The sequence below is a fragment of the Rattus norvegicus genome, chromosome 8 (assembly GCF_021556685.1).
Source record: "Rattus norvegicus strain SHRSP/BbbUtx chromosome 8, alternate assembly SHRSP_T2T, whole genome shotgun sequence".
Classification (NCBI taxonomy): Eukaryota; Metazoa; Chordata; class Mammalia; order Rodentia; family Muridae; genus Rattus; species Rattus norvegicus.
In genome coordinates this window covers 22,457,794-22,470,927 of record NC_141541.1, presented here as the reverse complement: position 1 = coordinate 22,470,927, position 13,134 = coordinate 22,457,794, and the positions used below count along the sequence as shown (strand labels likewise).

Sequence of the window (13,134 nt, the reverse complement as noted above, 5' to 3'; positions counted from 1 at the left end):
TGCTTTCGGGCGTGTAGTTTTTCCTCTCTACAGGTCTTCAGCTGTTCCTGTGGGCCTGTGTCTTGAGTTCACCAGGCAGCTTTCTTGCAGCAGAAAATTTGGTCTTACCTGTGGTCCCGAGGCTCAGGTTCGCTCGTGGGGTGCTGCCCAGGGGCTCTCTGCAGCGGCAGCAACCAGGAAGACCTGTGCCGCCCCTTCCGGGAGCTTCAGTGCACCAGGGTTCCAGATGGTCTTTGGTTTTTCCCTCTGGCGTCCGAGATGTGTGTGCAGGGAGCAGTCTCTTCTGGTTTCCCAGGCTTGTCTGCCTCTCTGAAGGTTTAGCTCTCACTCCCACGGGATTTGGGTGCAGAGAACTGTTTATCCGGTCTGTATCCTTCAGGGTCCAGCGGTGTCTCTGGCAGGTGTCCTGCTGCTCCTGGGCCCTCCCCCACGGGAGCCCAGAGGCCTTATACAGTTTCCTCTTGGGCCAGGGATGTGGGCAGGGGTGAGCAGTGTTGGTGGTCTCTTCCGCTCTGCAGCCTCAGGAGTGCCCACCTGACCAGGCGGTTGGGTCTCTCTCTCACCGGGTCTGGGAGCAGAGAGCTCCGGGTCTGGGAGCAGAGAGCTCGATGTTGTTTCTCTGTCAATGAAATGAGTCAATTCAAGCCAGATTTTAAAATGTATATATAAATTCAGGTTTATTGCGATGCTGCTCTCAAGCAGGTTTATTGTCCCCAATGAGCTAGGCAAGAGGGAGAGAGAGAGAAAGGAGTAGGCTAGAGAGAAAGCAAGAAAGAATTCTCAACTGAGGTATATTGAATGGCTGAGAAGCACCAAAAGAATGTTCAACATCCTTAGTCCTCAAGGAAATGAAAATTAAAACAGCCCTGAGATTCTACTTCATACCAGTGGGAATGACTAAGATCAGAAACTCAGGTGACAACACATGCTGGCAAGGATGTGGAGAAAGAGGAACACTCCTCCATTGTTGATGGGATTGCAAACTGGTACAAATACTCTAGAGATCAGTCTGGAGGTTCCTCAGAAAATTTCACATAGTTAATACCTGAGGAACCATCTAAACTACTCGGGGGCATATAACCAAAAGATGTTTCAACATATAACAAGGACACATGCTCCATTATATTCAGAGCAGCCTCATTTATAATAGCCAGAATCTGAAAAGAACCTAGATGTCCCTCAACAGAGGAAAATGTGGTACATCTGCACAATGGAGTAACACTCAGCTATTTAAAAAAAATGACTTCATGAAATTTTTAGGCAAATGAATGGAACTAGAAAGTATCATCCTGAGTGAGGTAAACCAATCACAAAAAACGAAAGAAAAGAGAAAAAGAAAAGAAAACAACAACAACAACAACAAACAAACAAATAAAAATTTGTATGCATTCACTTGTAAGTGGCTATTAGCCCAAATGCTCAGATTACCCAAGATACAATCCACAGAACACATGTAGCTCAAGAAGAATGACCAAAGTGTGGATGCTTATGTCATTCTTAGAAGGGGGAACAAAAATATTCATAGGAGGAGATATGGAGAAAAAGTTTAGAGCAGAGACTGAAGGAAAGGCTATCCAGAGACTGCCCAAACTAGGGATCCAGTCCATACACATACAGTCACCAAACCAAGACAACATTGCTTATACCAAGAAGCGCATGCTGACAGAAGCCTGATATAGCTGTCTCCTGAGAGGCTCTGCCAGAGCCTGACAAATACAGAGGCAGATCCTCGCAGCCAACTATTGAACTGAAAATGGCATCCCCCTTAGAGGCGTTAAAGAAAGGATCAAAGGAGCTGAAGGGGTTTTCAACCCCATAAGAACAACAATACCAACCAACCAGAGCTCCCCGGTCCTAAGCCACCATCCAAAGAGAACACATGGACAAACCCATGGCTCCAGCTGCACATTTAGCAGAGGATGGCCTTGTTGGGCATAATAGGAGGAGAAGCCCTTAGTCCTGCCATGGCTCTGGGAGGTGGGAAGGGGTGGGTTGGTGGGTGATAGAATACGGTCATAGAAGAAGTGGGTGGGGGGATAGGATAGGGGGTTTATAGACAGGACTGGGAAAGCAGATAACATTTGCGGTGTAAGTAAAAAGTTGTCCAATAATAAATGAAAAGAAAGAGAGAGAGAGAGAGAGAGAGAGAGAGAGAGAGAGAGAGAGAAAGGAAGGAAGGAAGGAAGGAAGGAAGGAAGGAAGGAAGGAAGGAAGGGAGAAAAAAAGAAAAAGAAAGAAAGAAAGAGAAAGAAGGAAAGAAAGGAAGAAAGAAGGAAAAAAGAAAGAAAGAAAGAAAGGAAGAAAGGAAGGAAGGAAGGAAGAAAGAAAGAAAAAGCACACAGAGAGCTGAGAAAAGTAGAGCAAGGGAGAGAGAGAGAGAAAAAAGGAAGAGCTCAAAGTGTCTGAATTATATAGGGAAGAGTTTCTGGGGGAAGGGCTGTCCAACTTCTGTGCTGGAAACTTTATGGTTGGGAGCGGGGTATGCCAGGTAGGGATTGAAAAATGCTGGGAGACCCTGAACCCAAGGTCTGCTTTGGTATGTAAAATATACACCATGGTCCCTTGTCCTGAGATCTCAAATCAGTCAGCAGACTATTTCTGGTTCTTAGTTGTCAACAGACTGCCTCTGATTCCTAAGTGGTCAGCAGTCTGTCTCTGATTACTAAGGGAAGGAAGGAAGAAATCTAACTCGTAGAATATGGAGGAAGTGAGGAAATGGGGCATATCTGGTTTTCAAATATATGGGTTGGGTCACCACTGGTAGTGCTCTAAATATCTTGGAATGTAACATCCTGAGATCTGTGACCTTCCTGGAAGGTCATGATTTTCTCCTGGAATGCAGGAACTTTAGGAGTCTATTGTGGGTTTACAGATTCACTGAGAGGCTTTTGTTAAGTGACTTGTCATTTTCATTACAATGGCTGTAGGAAAGAAGCTGCTTCAGCTCAGCTTCTCCTAAACAGCAATGTGGTCTGGATTCTAGCAAACACCTTACTTCCTAGGTTATATCTATTACTGATCACTCTGGGGGAAACTGAAGTTGCACTGGGATCTGTTCCTGACCCTGGACTTTAGTAAAAGAGAAAATACTGAGGCTGCAAAGGATGGACTTGACTCAGGCTGTGCCTTTTAGAGATTATATAAGTATTTAATTCCCCCATGGCTGAGATTTGCATCTATAAATTTAGCTACCCAATAAAATCTCCCACCAGATCAATGGCCCCAATTTAATAACAAAACAAAACAAAAAAAAAGCATGTAAAGTGAAGTATAATACATAACATAATAACACATAATTTTTTTAAATGTAATCTTACTCTTGTGTAGGTTCCATGTACAGAAAAAAAGCAGGTTGACTCACATACACATGTACATGCCTGTGCATGTTGAAGGTCACATCAGATGTTATTCCTCAGGAATGACCCACAGTTTGTTTTTGAGACAACATGTCTTACTATCCTGGAAAGCAGTAGAAGCTGTCTGGCCATTGACCCAGAGGAATCCTCCTGTTCACACCTCCTGAACAAGGGATTTAAAAGGGTGTATCATCACAGCTTGCTTTTTTGTAGATGGGTCCTGGGATCAAGCCCTGGTCCTCATCTTGACTTTTTTTTTCTTTTTTCTTTTTTTTTTTTTTTTTCAGAGCTGGGGACTGAACCCAGGGCCTTGTGCTTGCTAGGCAAGTGCTCTACCACTAAGCTAAATTCCCAACCCTCATCTTGACTTTAGTAACTGAGCTTGGGCCTAATCCTCTCTCTGACACTAAAATATTTCTTAAATTAATTATAACATGAGTGTTAAAATCAGAGGATGATCTATGAGAATTTGCTTTTTATCTCTACTGCACAGGGGTGATGTGAACAAACCCAACTCTTCAATTAAGTGATTATATTCAGTCATCTCACAAAATGGGAACACAATAACATTATTTTTGAAAAGTCACTTTGTACATGGGTTGCAGAAAAGCAAATTGTACTATATCAGAAACCAGCAAACAAAGATGCATGTTGGAATTTTCTCAACACAGGGTATGACGTGATTAGTCTCTGTACCATGATATACTGAATGCCACAGAGAAATTCCACTCATGTTTGATATATAGAAAGTGATGCCAAATCTACACTTTTCCCTGGGAAAGCCAAGATCCTAAAGGAAGATTCTATAGTGCTTGAAGATACTGAATTTCCCAGCAGCTCATTGTGTCTTTCTCCCATTCCAACTGTAGTGTCATACTCTCCTCTGGTGCCTTTCACCATCAACTTCACCATCACCAACCTCAAGTATGAGGAGGGCATGAGTCACCCTGGGTCCTGGAAGTTCAAAGCCACTGAGAGAATCCTACAAAGACTGGTAAGAGCTCTGTGCAGTAGACGCAGATTTTACAAAGATGGGAGCCACAAATATCAGCTTAGGCCATACCCTGTAAGAAGGTCACACAACCCTTAACCTTGTTCCATAGATTCCAGCTTTACTTAGCAATGCTACATTCAGACACCTCAAAAACAGTTGTATTCTTCAGTCCTTGTACTGACAGCCTTCTCCCTCTTCCCCATAGCTTCGGCCTTTGTTAAATAAAACTAGTATCAGCCTCCTGTATTCTGACTGCAAACTGGCATTGCTCAGGTAAGTCTTAATACACACAAGCCAGAGATCCTCAGTGTGTCCCAGATCCAAATGGTACCTTTCTTCCTTTTCTCTTCTATGTTCATTACGATTACATAAATCCAGGTGCTAGACTCAGCACCCAAGTTGTCACCTACTCATAAAAGCTCCACTTCAGTTGCCCCCACAGCCTGTAGACCACCAGTTGGTTGTTGAACATTTCCTGCTCATCCATTCTGATTTCACACCTTCATTCCCTCACTGTGGAATAAAGGAAATTTCCTTGGAGCTTTAAATTTTGTCCCTAGGTTGTCTTTTATGATATTGATATATCAGCATTCATTTTTAATGCAGTGATACATTCTCTGACCAAACAACTTAGGTGAAAAATCGTTTATTTTAGCATTACGTCTCAAGGAACAGTTTATAATTAATTTCATGGAAGTCAGAGTAGCTAATGATTGAGACACTCACATCATAACCATAGGCAGAAATAGAGATAAATAAAATTAGGAATGCCCTCTCACTAGTACTCAGATTGACTTCTCTATTCTTATACACTTCAGAACCCCTAGTTAGAATCAGGTGCTAACCACAATAGGATGAGGAGTCCCACATTAATTACCCTCCCTAAGATCATTCCCCACAGGTATGTGTACACATGTTGACACAGTTTGGCACAGTGAAACTCTGTTTACAGGTGATTCAAGATGACAGTTAAAGTTAATAAGCACAGACATTGCTGTCTCTGGTCTTTGCTTTAATTCCCAAATCCACAGCTCTCTTCCTATTCCTCACACCATGAGAGTGTACACTAATGTCTTGCAGTCAATAAAAAGTATTATTCCATGTCTGCTGAGACTCACAGACTACTGGAAGTCAGTACACTTAGAGAATATAGGCCTTGTGTGTCAGCTCCACAGCAGTCATCTCCTCTCCTCTCGCTGCTTCCTCCCTGTGTATCACCTTAAGATGCTTCCTAGGCATCCTTCTTCTCCTCTGTTCTTCTCAGACCTGGGAGAGATGGAACAGCAACAGCCACAGGAGTAGATGCCATCTGCACTTACCATGCAGACCCAACCGCACCTGGGCTGGACAATGAACGGGTATTCCGGGAATTGAGCAATCTGACCAATGATGTCACTCAGCTGGGCCCTTACACCTTAGACAAGAACAGCCTTTACATCAATGGTGAGCAGTGGCAATTTTTGCTCTTGTGAAGAGCATACTGTCTCCCTTCCTAGCCCCTACCTCCTCACCCTACTAAATCCTCACTCTTTTCTTTTCTCTTTAGGTTATACACAGCAGATCCTGTCCAGCACATCCCCACGTGAGTATTTTGAGGCTCATTAAGTCTCTCCCATGCTGTAAGTCCCATCCCATTGAAATAAAAAGAAACAAAAGCCACCATCTGTATTTCTTTCCTTAAGCCTCTCTCTTTCTAGATATGAAAAGAAACATATGCTATAAAAATCCTTCAATCTTGCTGGAGGCACAGCTAAGTATAATATTTGCAGTGGGTACAGAGTTTGATTGCTAGGAGCTGTTTAAAAAGCTGTGTATCAGGGGAAACATTTTTTTTTGCTAGCTCTAGAAGAAATAGAGAGACAGGGGGATTTTTGGGGTTTACTGGTCAGCAAATCTAATTGAATTTTGGATGCACAGATCCTATGATGTTGGCAGGACAATGAGTAGGTTTCCTGGGAACTAAGCAAGGTGAACAATGATATCACACAGTTGGACTATTTTACCTTGGACTTAAAATACAAAGTGAACAGTGCTTGAGAAATAACAATTCTTGAGGGGCTGGGGAGGTTAATTAGCAGTTGAGAACACTAGCTGTTCTAGTACAGCTGGATTCTATTCCATGAGCTTACAACCATGTGTAACTATAGTACCAGGGGAATGGATGTCCTTTTCTGGCCTTTGTAACTATCAGGCATACACATGATAAAAAGATATCCATGTGCACAAAACCACGTAAAATAAAGTAATTCATAAATAAATTGACACCAGATATTCTCTCTTGTCCTGCATATACAATGTAATACATATACACACTTGCACATTAAATGGTCCACACCTCTCTGATAGCTTCAAAATAAAAGCATTTTTCATTCTAAACAACTGGTAGACTTTTTATCCATTAATTCTATAATGAACATCCTTTCTGGCAGTATGACAACTCCTGTTTCCAATCTTACTGCTAGGAATGTTTCTTGAAAAGATGCTTTTTTAATTTCAGCAGGTTAAAGGAGGGATAGAGTAGGTGACACATCTCTAAAGAGCCCAAGGTAATTTCTGGATGACAAGGTCTTCTGAGTTTCTGGGGGATTTCTTAGGCATCATACTCCATATCCCAAACATCTTTCTAAAACATTATAAAACCTGTAGGTTTTCAGTGGCTTTAAATCCTTTCCTGGTCCTTTAAAGCATCCAAACCAGCAGGGCTCATAGATGATAACTGAAGGTTATAGTGCCCATATGTCAAAAACAAATTCAGGAACAGAAGTGGTAGTTCAATAAAGAACTTGCCATATGGGCAGAAGACATGAATTTGATTCCTTATCCCCATGTAAAATTGCCAGGTATGATAGTTAGCACATATAATTCTAGGACCTGGAGGTAGAGATAGACAGATTGATAGACATCCATGGACAGCTAGTCTTGCATAAGTAGTGTACATTATCATTGATAGCCTCTATGCCAAGGGAAGTAGGTGATATTTTAGAGGGTAACACCTAATGTGTTCCTCTGGCCTTCACCCATATGCACATATGACATATATATATATATATGTATATATATATATATATATATATACACACACATTCACAACAAGAAAAAATCAGGACTAATGCAATAGCACACTCTCATATAGGCTAAGTGTATAGAATACATAAAAACTACAATATATGCCCAGTATTAACTGTGCAGCCTGCCACCTACAGATTTGATGGCAAATCCTTAATAATTTGCTGCAATTTTACATTTGTATTCTATTTTCATTCTACTTGCATTGTGCTATAATACTTTATTCAGTCCAAGCAATCATTCTAATATAAGTAAAGAACCTCTTTATGTAAAGTCCCCAGATGGGACTGATATACAGATGGCCACATATAAACTGATGACTTAGAGAGTAAAGACATTTCCTGCCAAAAATGATGAACTGTTTTTTATTCTTGGGACCTACATTGTGGTAGAACAGACTCAATTCCTCAAATTTTTCTCCGGTTTTCACAACCATGTTTTGACATGTGGCACACACAATCATCAATCAATCTATTGATTGTACAACAAGTTGATTGAAAGTACAACAAGTACTTTACTGAAGAATTGTTGACTTCAGAAAAGACAGGGTTTTTTTTTAAATTTTTTTTATTTTTGGTCCTTTTTTTCGGAGCTGGGGACCGAACCCAGGGCCTTGCGCTTCCTAGGTAAGCGCTCTACCACTGAGCTAAATCCCCAGCCCCAAAAGACAGGGTTTTAAGAAGAAATTTCAGGAAGGAAAAAATTCATAGATAGCTTGCCAACTGGAAAGACAGATATATTTCCTTTCTGCTTGATTGTGAATTTAGCCCCATGCAGCAATTCTTTGTAACTTAGTTGAAGCTGATGTGAGGTTTCTTTTCAAAGAAACTGTGTTTCACAGAGCAAAAATCTCCTCAGTGCAAGAACATGAGCACAGCTAGTGCCCAAGCTCAAGTCAGAGAGAAACAATAGCCTTGGTCTGTGTCTTTCTTCTACCTCCTCTGCAGCAGCAGGTCCTGTCCTGGAGCATTTTACTATCAACTTCACCATCATTAACTTAAAGTTTGAGGAGGACATGCGTAACCCTGGATCCAGAAAGTTCAATATCACTCAAAGAACTCTGCAGAGCCTGGTGAGAGTCGTGCACATTGTGCCTAGCACTGCACAGAGGTAAACTCTTTCAGTGCCCCAGAAAGAAAACTCTACCTCTGACTCCAAAATGAAATCTTGCAAGAAGACCTGTCCCATCTCAGACTGACCCCAAGGATGAAATATCTCACCACCTTGCCAGCCTCACTTCTGCCTCACATCTACCTGCTCATCTTCCCTCACTCTTCTAACCTTCTTCCACAGCTGAGGACATTGATCAAAAAATCCAGTATTGGAGCCCTGTATTCTAGCTGCAGACTATCCTTGCTCAGGTGGGTTTTGGGGTAAGGAACTGGGGTACTAGACCTAAAAATGTACTCAGTTTCTTTCTTGTTGTCCTTCCACATGGCTTTTGGTTAGGTAAAGTGAGGAAGCTCAGATACAAGATGTTTTCCAATCCTACCACCTCCCCCACTCTATTTCACACCCAGTATACGGTATCACAATTTTATTGTTCTTTTTCATTCTGTCTGAGTTTTGATTCCCGTTTTCTGTCTTTGGGATAGAGGATTTTTTTTCTTACACATTCAGATTCTGCACTCTGGTTGATATGAAGACAAAACTTGACATTTCCATTTGTTGATAGTCTTAAATCAAGTTCTCAATTTTCTTGGATATATAAACTCCTCCAATCCCAGGACACAAGAGTAGCAATTTGAGTTTTGTGTTTGAAAAAAATTCGTGACTACATGACTTTTCATTGTCTCAGTCTAGTGGAAGTCATTATGCTCAAAATCAAATGCTGGTTCCTGTCTGCTCCAATCTTCCCTTTCATTCTTAAAAATTGTTTTTTGTTTGGTATGTATGTGTGACTCTGTGTGAGTGTTTGCACTTATGTGTGTGGTTGTCGGCGTGTGTTCGTGTGTGTGTGTGTGTGTGTGAACACTAGTATCATGCTATCCATATGTACCCAGAAGATAATTTATTGGGACCACCTCTCTTCTTATACCATGTGGGTTCCAAGAATGAAATCCAGGTTGTTAGGACTGGGGACAAATACCCCTACCTGTTAATCTACTTCCCTGGCCCTCTAACAACCTTTTTATTTACTGTGGCTACTTCCTGCCCTGTCTCAATATTTCAGGATGCCTCCTTAATAAATCCATTTATTATCCATTATCTTATCTGTCCTTCCCAGACCTGAAAATGATGGTACAGGCACAGGAGTGGATGCTGTCTGCACTCACTACCCTGATCCCACTGGCCATGGATTGGACAGAAAGATGGTGTATTGGGAGATCAGCAGGCTGACCTATGGTGTCAACAGGTTGGGCCCTTACACCTTGGATGAGAAAAGTCTCTATGTTGATGGTAAACAGTGGCCACCTTCACTTTGCTGTAATGATGAGCCCACATTCTCCTCTCTCATACCTCCATTTTGTTATTCTAAATTTTCACTCTTTCTTGCATTTGCTCTGCAGGCTACACACGTCAGATTGTAGCTACCACTACACAGAGTAAGTACTCTCATTTTCTATAAATCTCAACCACACCTATGATCCCCAGGTATGGTATGGGATTTCTGAATGAAAGAAGTCAAGGGCCTAATCTCCATTTCACAAACTGTTGTCTGAGACATTTCTTGGAGATACATGACACAAAAACATCTACTTACCAAAGATAGGGAACTGATGACATACCAAAGTAGCAATTATAGTACTATCCAACTTGGGTGAGCAGTGAGTTTATTAGGGTTATTCCCAAGAACAGGATGAGTCAAAGCAGCCTTATCACCAATAGCCACCCTAGCATGAGTGACACCTCACACAAGCTGTATCCTTAGATCTCACTATTTGACTTGCAGGTGTCACACTAAGTCACACAGTCTCTTCTAGGCAGCTGATCTGGTCAGTGTCTTCTGCCCTCAAAGTGTTTCACTGCTTCAATTATTTTGGGTCCTCAATAATTTCCTAGTTTTTGCCTTACTTGTAAAGTATGTTTATTTTGTAAGTCTCACCAGCCTCCCCTCTCCCTCCCGGAATGAATGTTTCAACTCAGATGAAATTGCTAAAGGATACAAGCCTACCTCATCTTTAGCCTGTGATAGCAGAAGACTTTGAAACAAAATAACTCCAACATCTGTATTCTCTCCCAGATGTCTTTAAGCTAATGAATGACCTTTCTACTCTGATCATCTGACAATTTCCCCCCACAGCATCTATGATGACCATTGCTTCTATGGGGATGATAAGCAACTCTTCCAATCCTACAGGTAGGCATTCTCCCCTCTTAAAATATTTCTAATGATTTTAGAATTCTTAGAGTCGAGAGAAGGAGTAGGAGAAGTGACATGGTGTAGATGAGCCTAAGATTTACTTTTGATGATTTTCACATATTCTTCAAAGCCACCAAGAATCTGCTTAATCCTATCTATTCCCTGGAACTCAGAACTTCTGGAACTTGTTTCTGAAACTTATCTCTGGCCACTGTCTTCTAAATCAATCCCCAGCCCTTAGAAATTTATATAGCAACAGGGTTGTGGGCTGAGACTAGATATCTAGTGTCTATCTCAACAAAATGTCAAATTACTGGTTTATCAACTGAGCAGTTCAAATCAATCTACAGCTTGCTTAAAGGACTTCTGTTATTGAATAGATAACCAGTTATTCTGGATAATTCTTATTGACTATATTGTTTAATTTAAATGTGTACCTGGTGCTTTACTATGTGTGAATAGTATAGTCATATTCTTTCACTAGGCATTTAAAGAAGAATTGATTTGTACTAAATTGATGAACCCTGATGAATCAATCATCAGCTAACGAATCCTCTATTTTTAGGATTATGTTCTGTGGCTTTTTTCCTACCCCATATGCAACATTTTTATTCTGAGAACTCTGAAAAATTTCAGGCCTGTAGATATGCTTCAGTGGATATAGGCTCCAAACCTGAGTTCTCTCCCTGGGATCCACATGGTAGAAGGAAAAACCACATTACCACAAGTAGTCCTTAGACTTCCATATGCACATGCTAACACATATGTGTCTATATCCTCTGCAACCACAAATTTTTAAAGCTAAGAAATTAGATTTGAAAAATATCAATAATATCTCAAAATTGGACAAGGAAAACTGATCTGTTACCCTTTGGAATTTAATCTTTGTTGACAACTTCTATTTTAGTCCAGTATGGAGAGATCTATATCATATGGTTATCTAATTACCTGCCTCCCAATCACACTGCTATGCTAAATTTTCATGATTCAAAATCAAAAGTCTTGGTTATAGATATAGCTTTGGTGGTATACTGCAGGCCTAACATTCGTGAAACCATAAGTTCTACCCCCAACCCCATTTAAACTCAGCATGCTGAGGGATGCCTGTAAGGCTTGGACAATGGAGGCAGGATAATAAAATATGTCATCCTTCACTACATAGCTGGTTAGAGACCAGTATAGGCTATATGAGACCTTGTCAGAAAAATTATAGAATTTGTGTAAAAATCACATTAAAATAAAGTGCTTAAAATGTTATGCATAATATAAAAGTCATCAGAAGCTAACACAATAAAATAAGTTCACATATGTTAAATAAATAAGCAATATATAAATACAATAATATGTCCTATTTTTATTAGATATATTTCTTACATTTCAAATGTTAATCCCTTTCCCAGTTTCCTGTCCATAAGTCCCCATCCCCTATCCCTCCCCAAAACGGGTATTCTCCCCATCCATCCCCCGTGCTGTCCCTCCCCCATATTCCCCTGCACTGGGGATCCAACCTCCTGTTTTCAAGTTGAACTCTATTATTTAGGAAATTATTTAAATTCCCATTGGCTCCATATTTTTTATATTCATTAATTGATTTTTGTTTGTGTGTGTGTGTGTGTGTGTGTGTGTGTGTGTGTGTGTGTATGTTAGAGAGAGAGAGAGAGAGAGAGAGAGAGAGAGAGAGAGTGTGTGTGTGTGTGTGGTGCATCACTATAAAACAGTGGCTGTCAAAAGACAACTTGAAGGAGTTTGTTCTGTCCTTCTACAATGTGGTTTTCAGGAATAGAACTCAAGTCAGCAGGTTTGGCAGCAAGCAGCTTAACCCATTAAGCCATTTTTGCCCATCCACATTGTGCCAAGTTTTGGATTTGTTAAATGGACATCATAATAACTACCTGATTAAAAATAACAAATCCATTGTTTGTAAGCTCTTTAAATAGGACTTCACACACAAAAGACTAACACATATGTTTCTTATGAATTAGAACAAAAATAATAACAAAGGCTGATGTGATAGCTACGTCTTAACGTGCTTTTCATGCAAGCCTGACGATAAGAGTTTGATTCCTCAGAACACATGTTAAAGGGAAAGGAAAGGATGGTAGAGCAGAAAGGGCAAAAAAGAGGGGGGGAGGGAAGGAGAGAAGAAAAAAGAATGAAGGAGGAAAGAAGGAAAGATGGAATGAAGGAAGGAAGGAAGGAAGGAAAGAAGGAAGGAAGGAAAGAAGGAAGGAAGGAAAGAGTGTATTGTCACGTACTTATAATCCTAATTCATGGGAAATGTAGCCTTGAGGATCACTGTAACTCATGGGACATCCATCCTAACTTACATGATGAGTACTTAGCCAATTAAAGACCCATTTTTAAAAAAGCAAGATCAGCATTTTCTGAAGGAAATCATCCTAGGTGTCATTTTT

At 40.7% G+C, this 13,134-nt stretch overlaps 1 protein-coding gene across 1 annotated transcript in view; it reads left to right on the top strand.

The window, feature by feature from the left end:
- Muc16 (mucin 16, cell surface associated) overlaps positions 1–13,134 on the top strand; it is a 203,053-nt gene that overhangs the window by 99,070 nt on the left and 90,849 nt on the right. Inside the window, 9 exon segments of the mRNA NM_001428753.1 lie at positions 4,226–4,350; positions 4,556–4,623; positions 5,615–5,793; positions 5,897–5,932; positions 8,364–8,488; positions 8,710–8,777; positions 9,644–9,816; positions 9,927–9,962; positions 10,661–10,717. Of these exon segments, the coding sequence (NP_001415682.1) occupies positions 4,226–4,350; positions 4,556–4,623; positions 5,615–5,793; positions 5,897–5,932; positions 8,364–8,488; positions 8,710–8,777; positions 9,644–9,816; positions 9,927–9,962; positions 10,661–10,717 (867 nt within the window).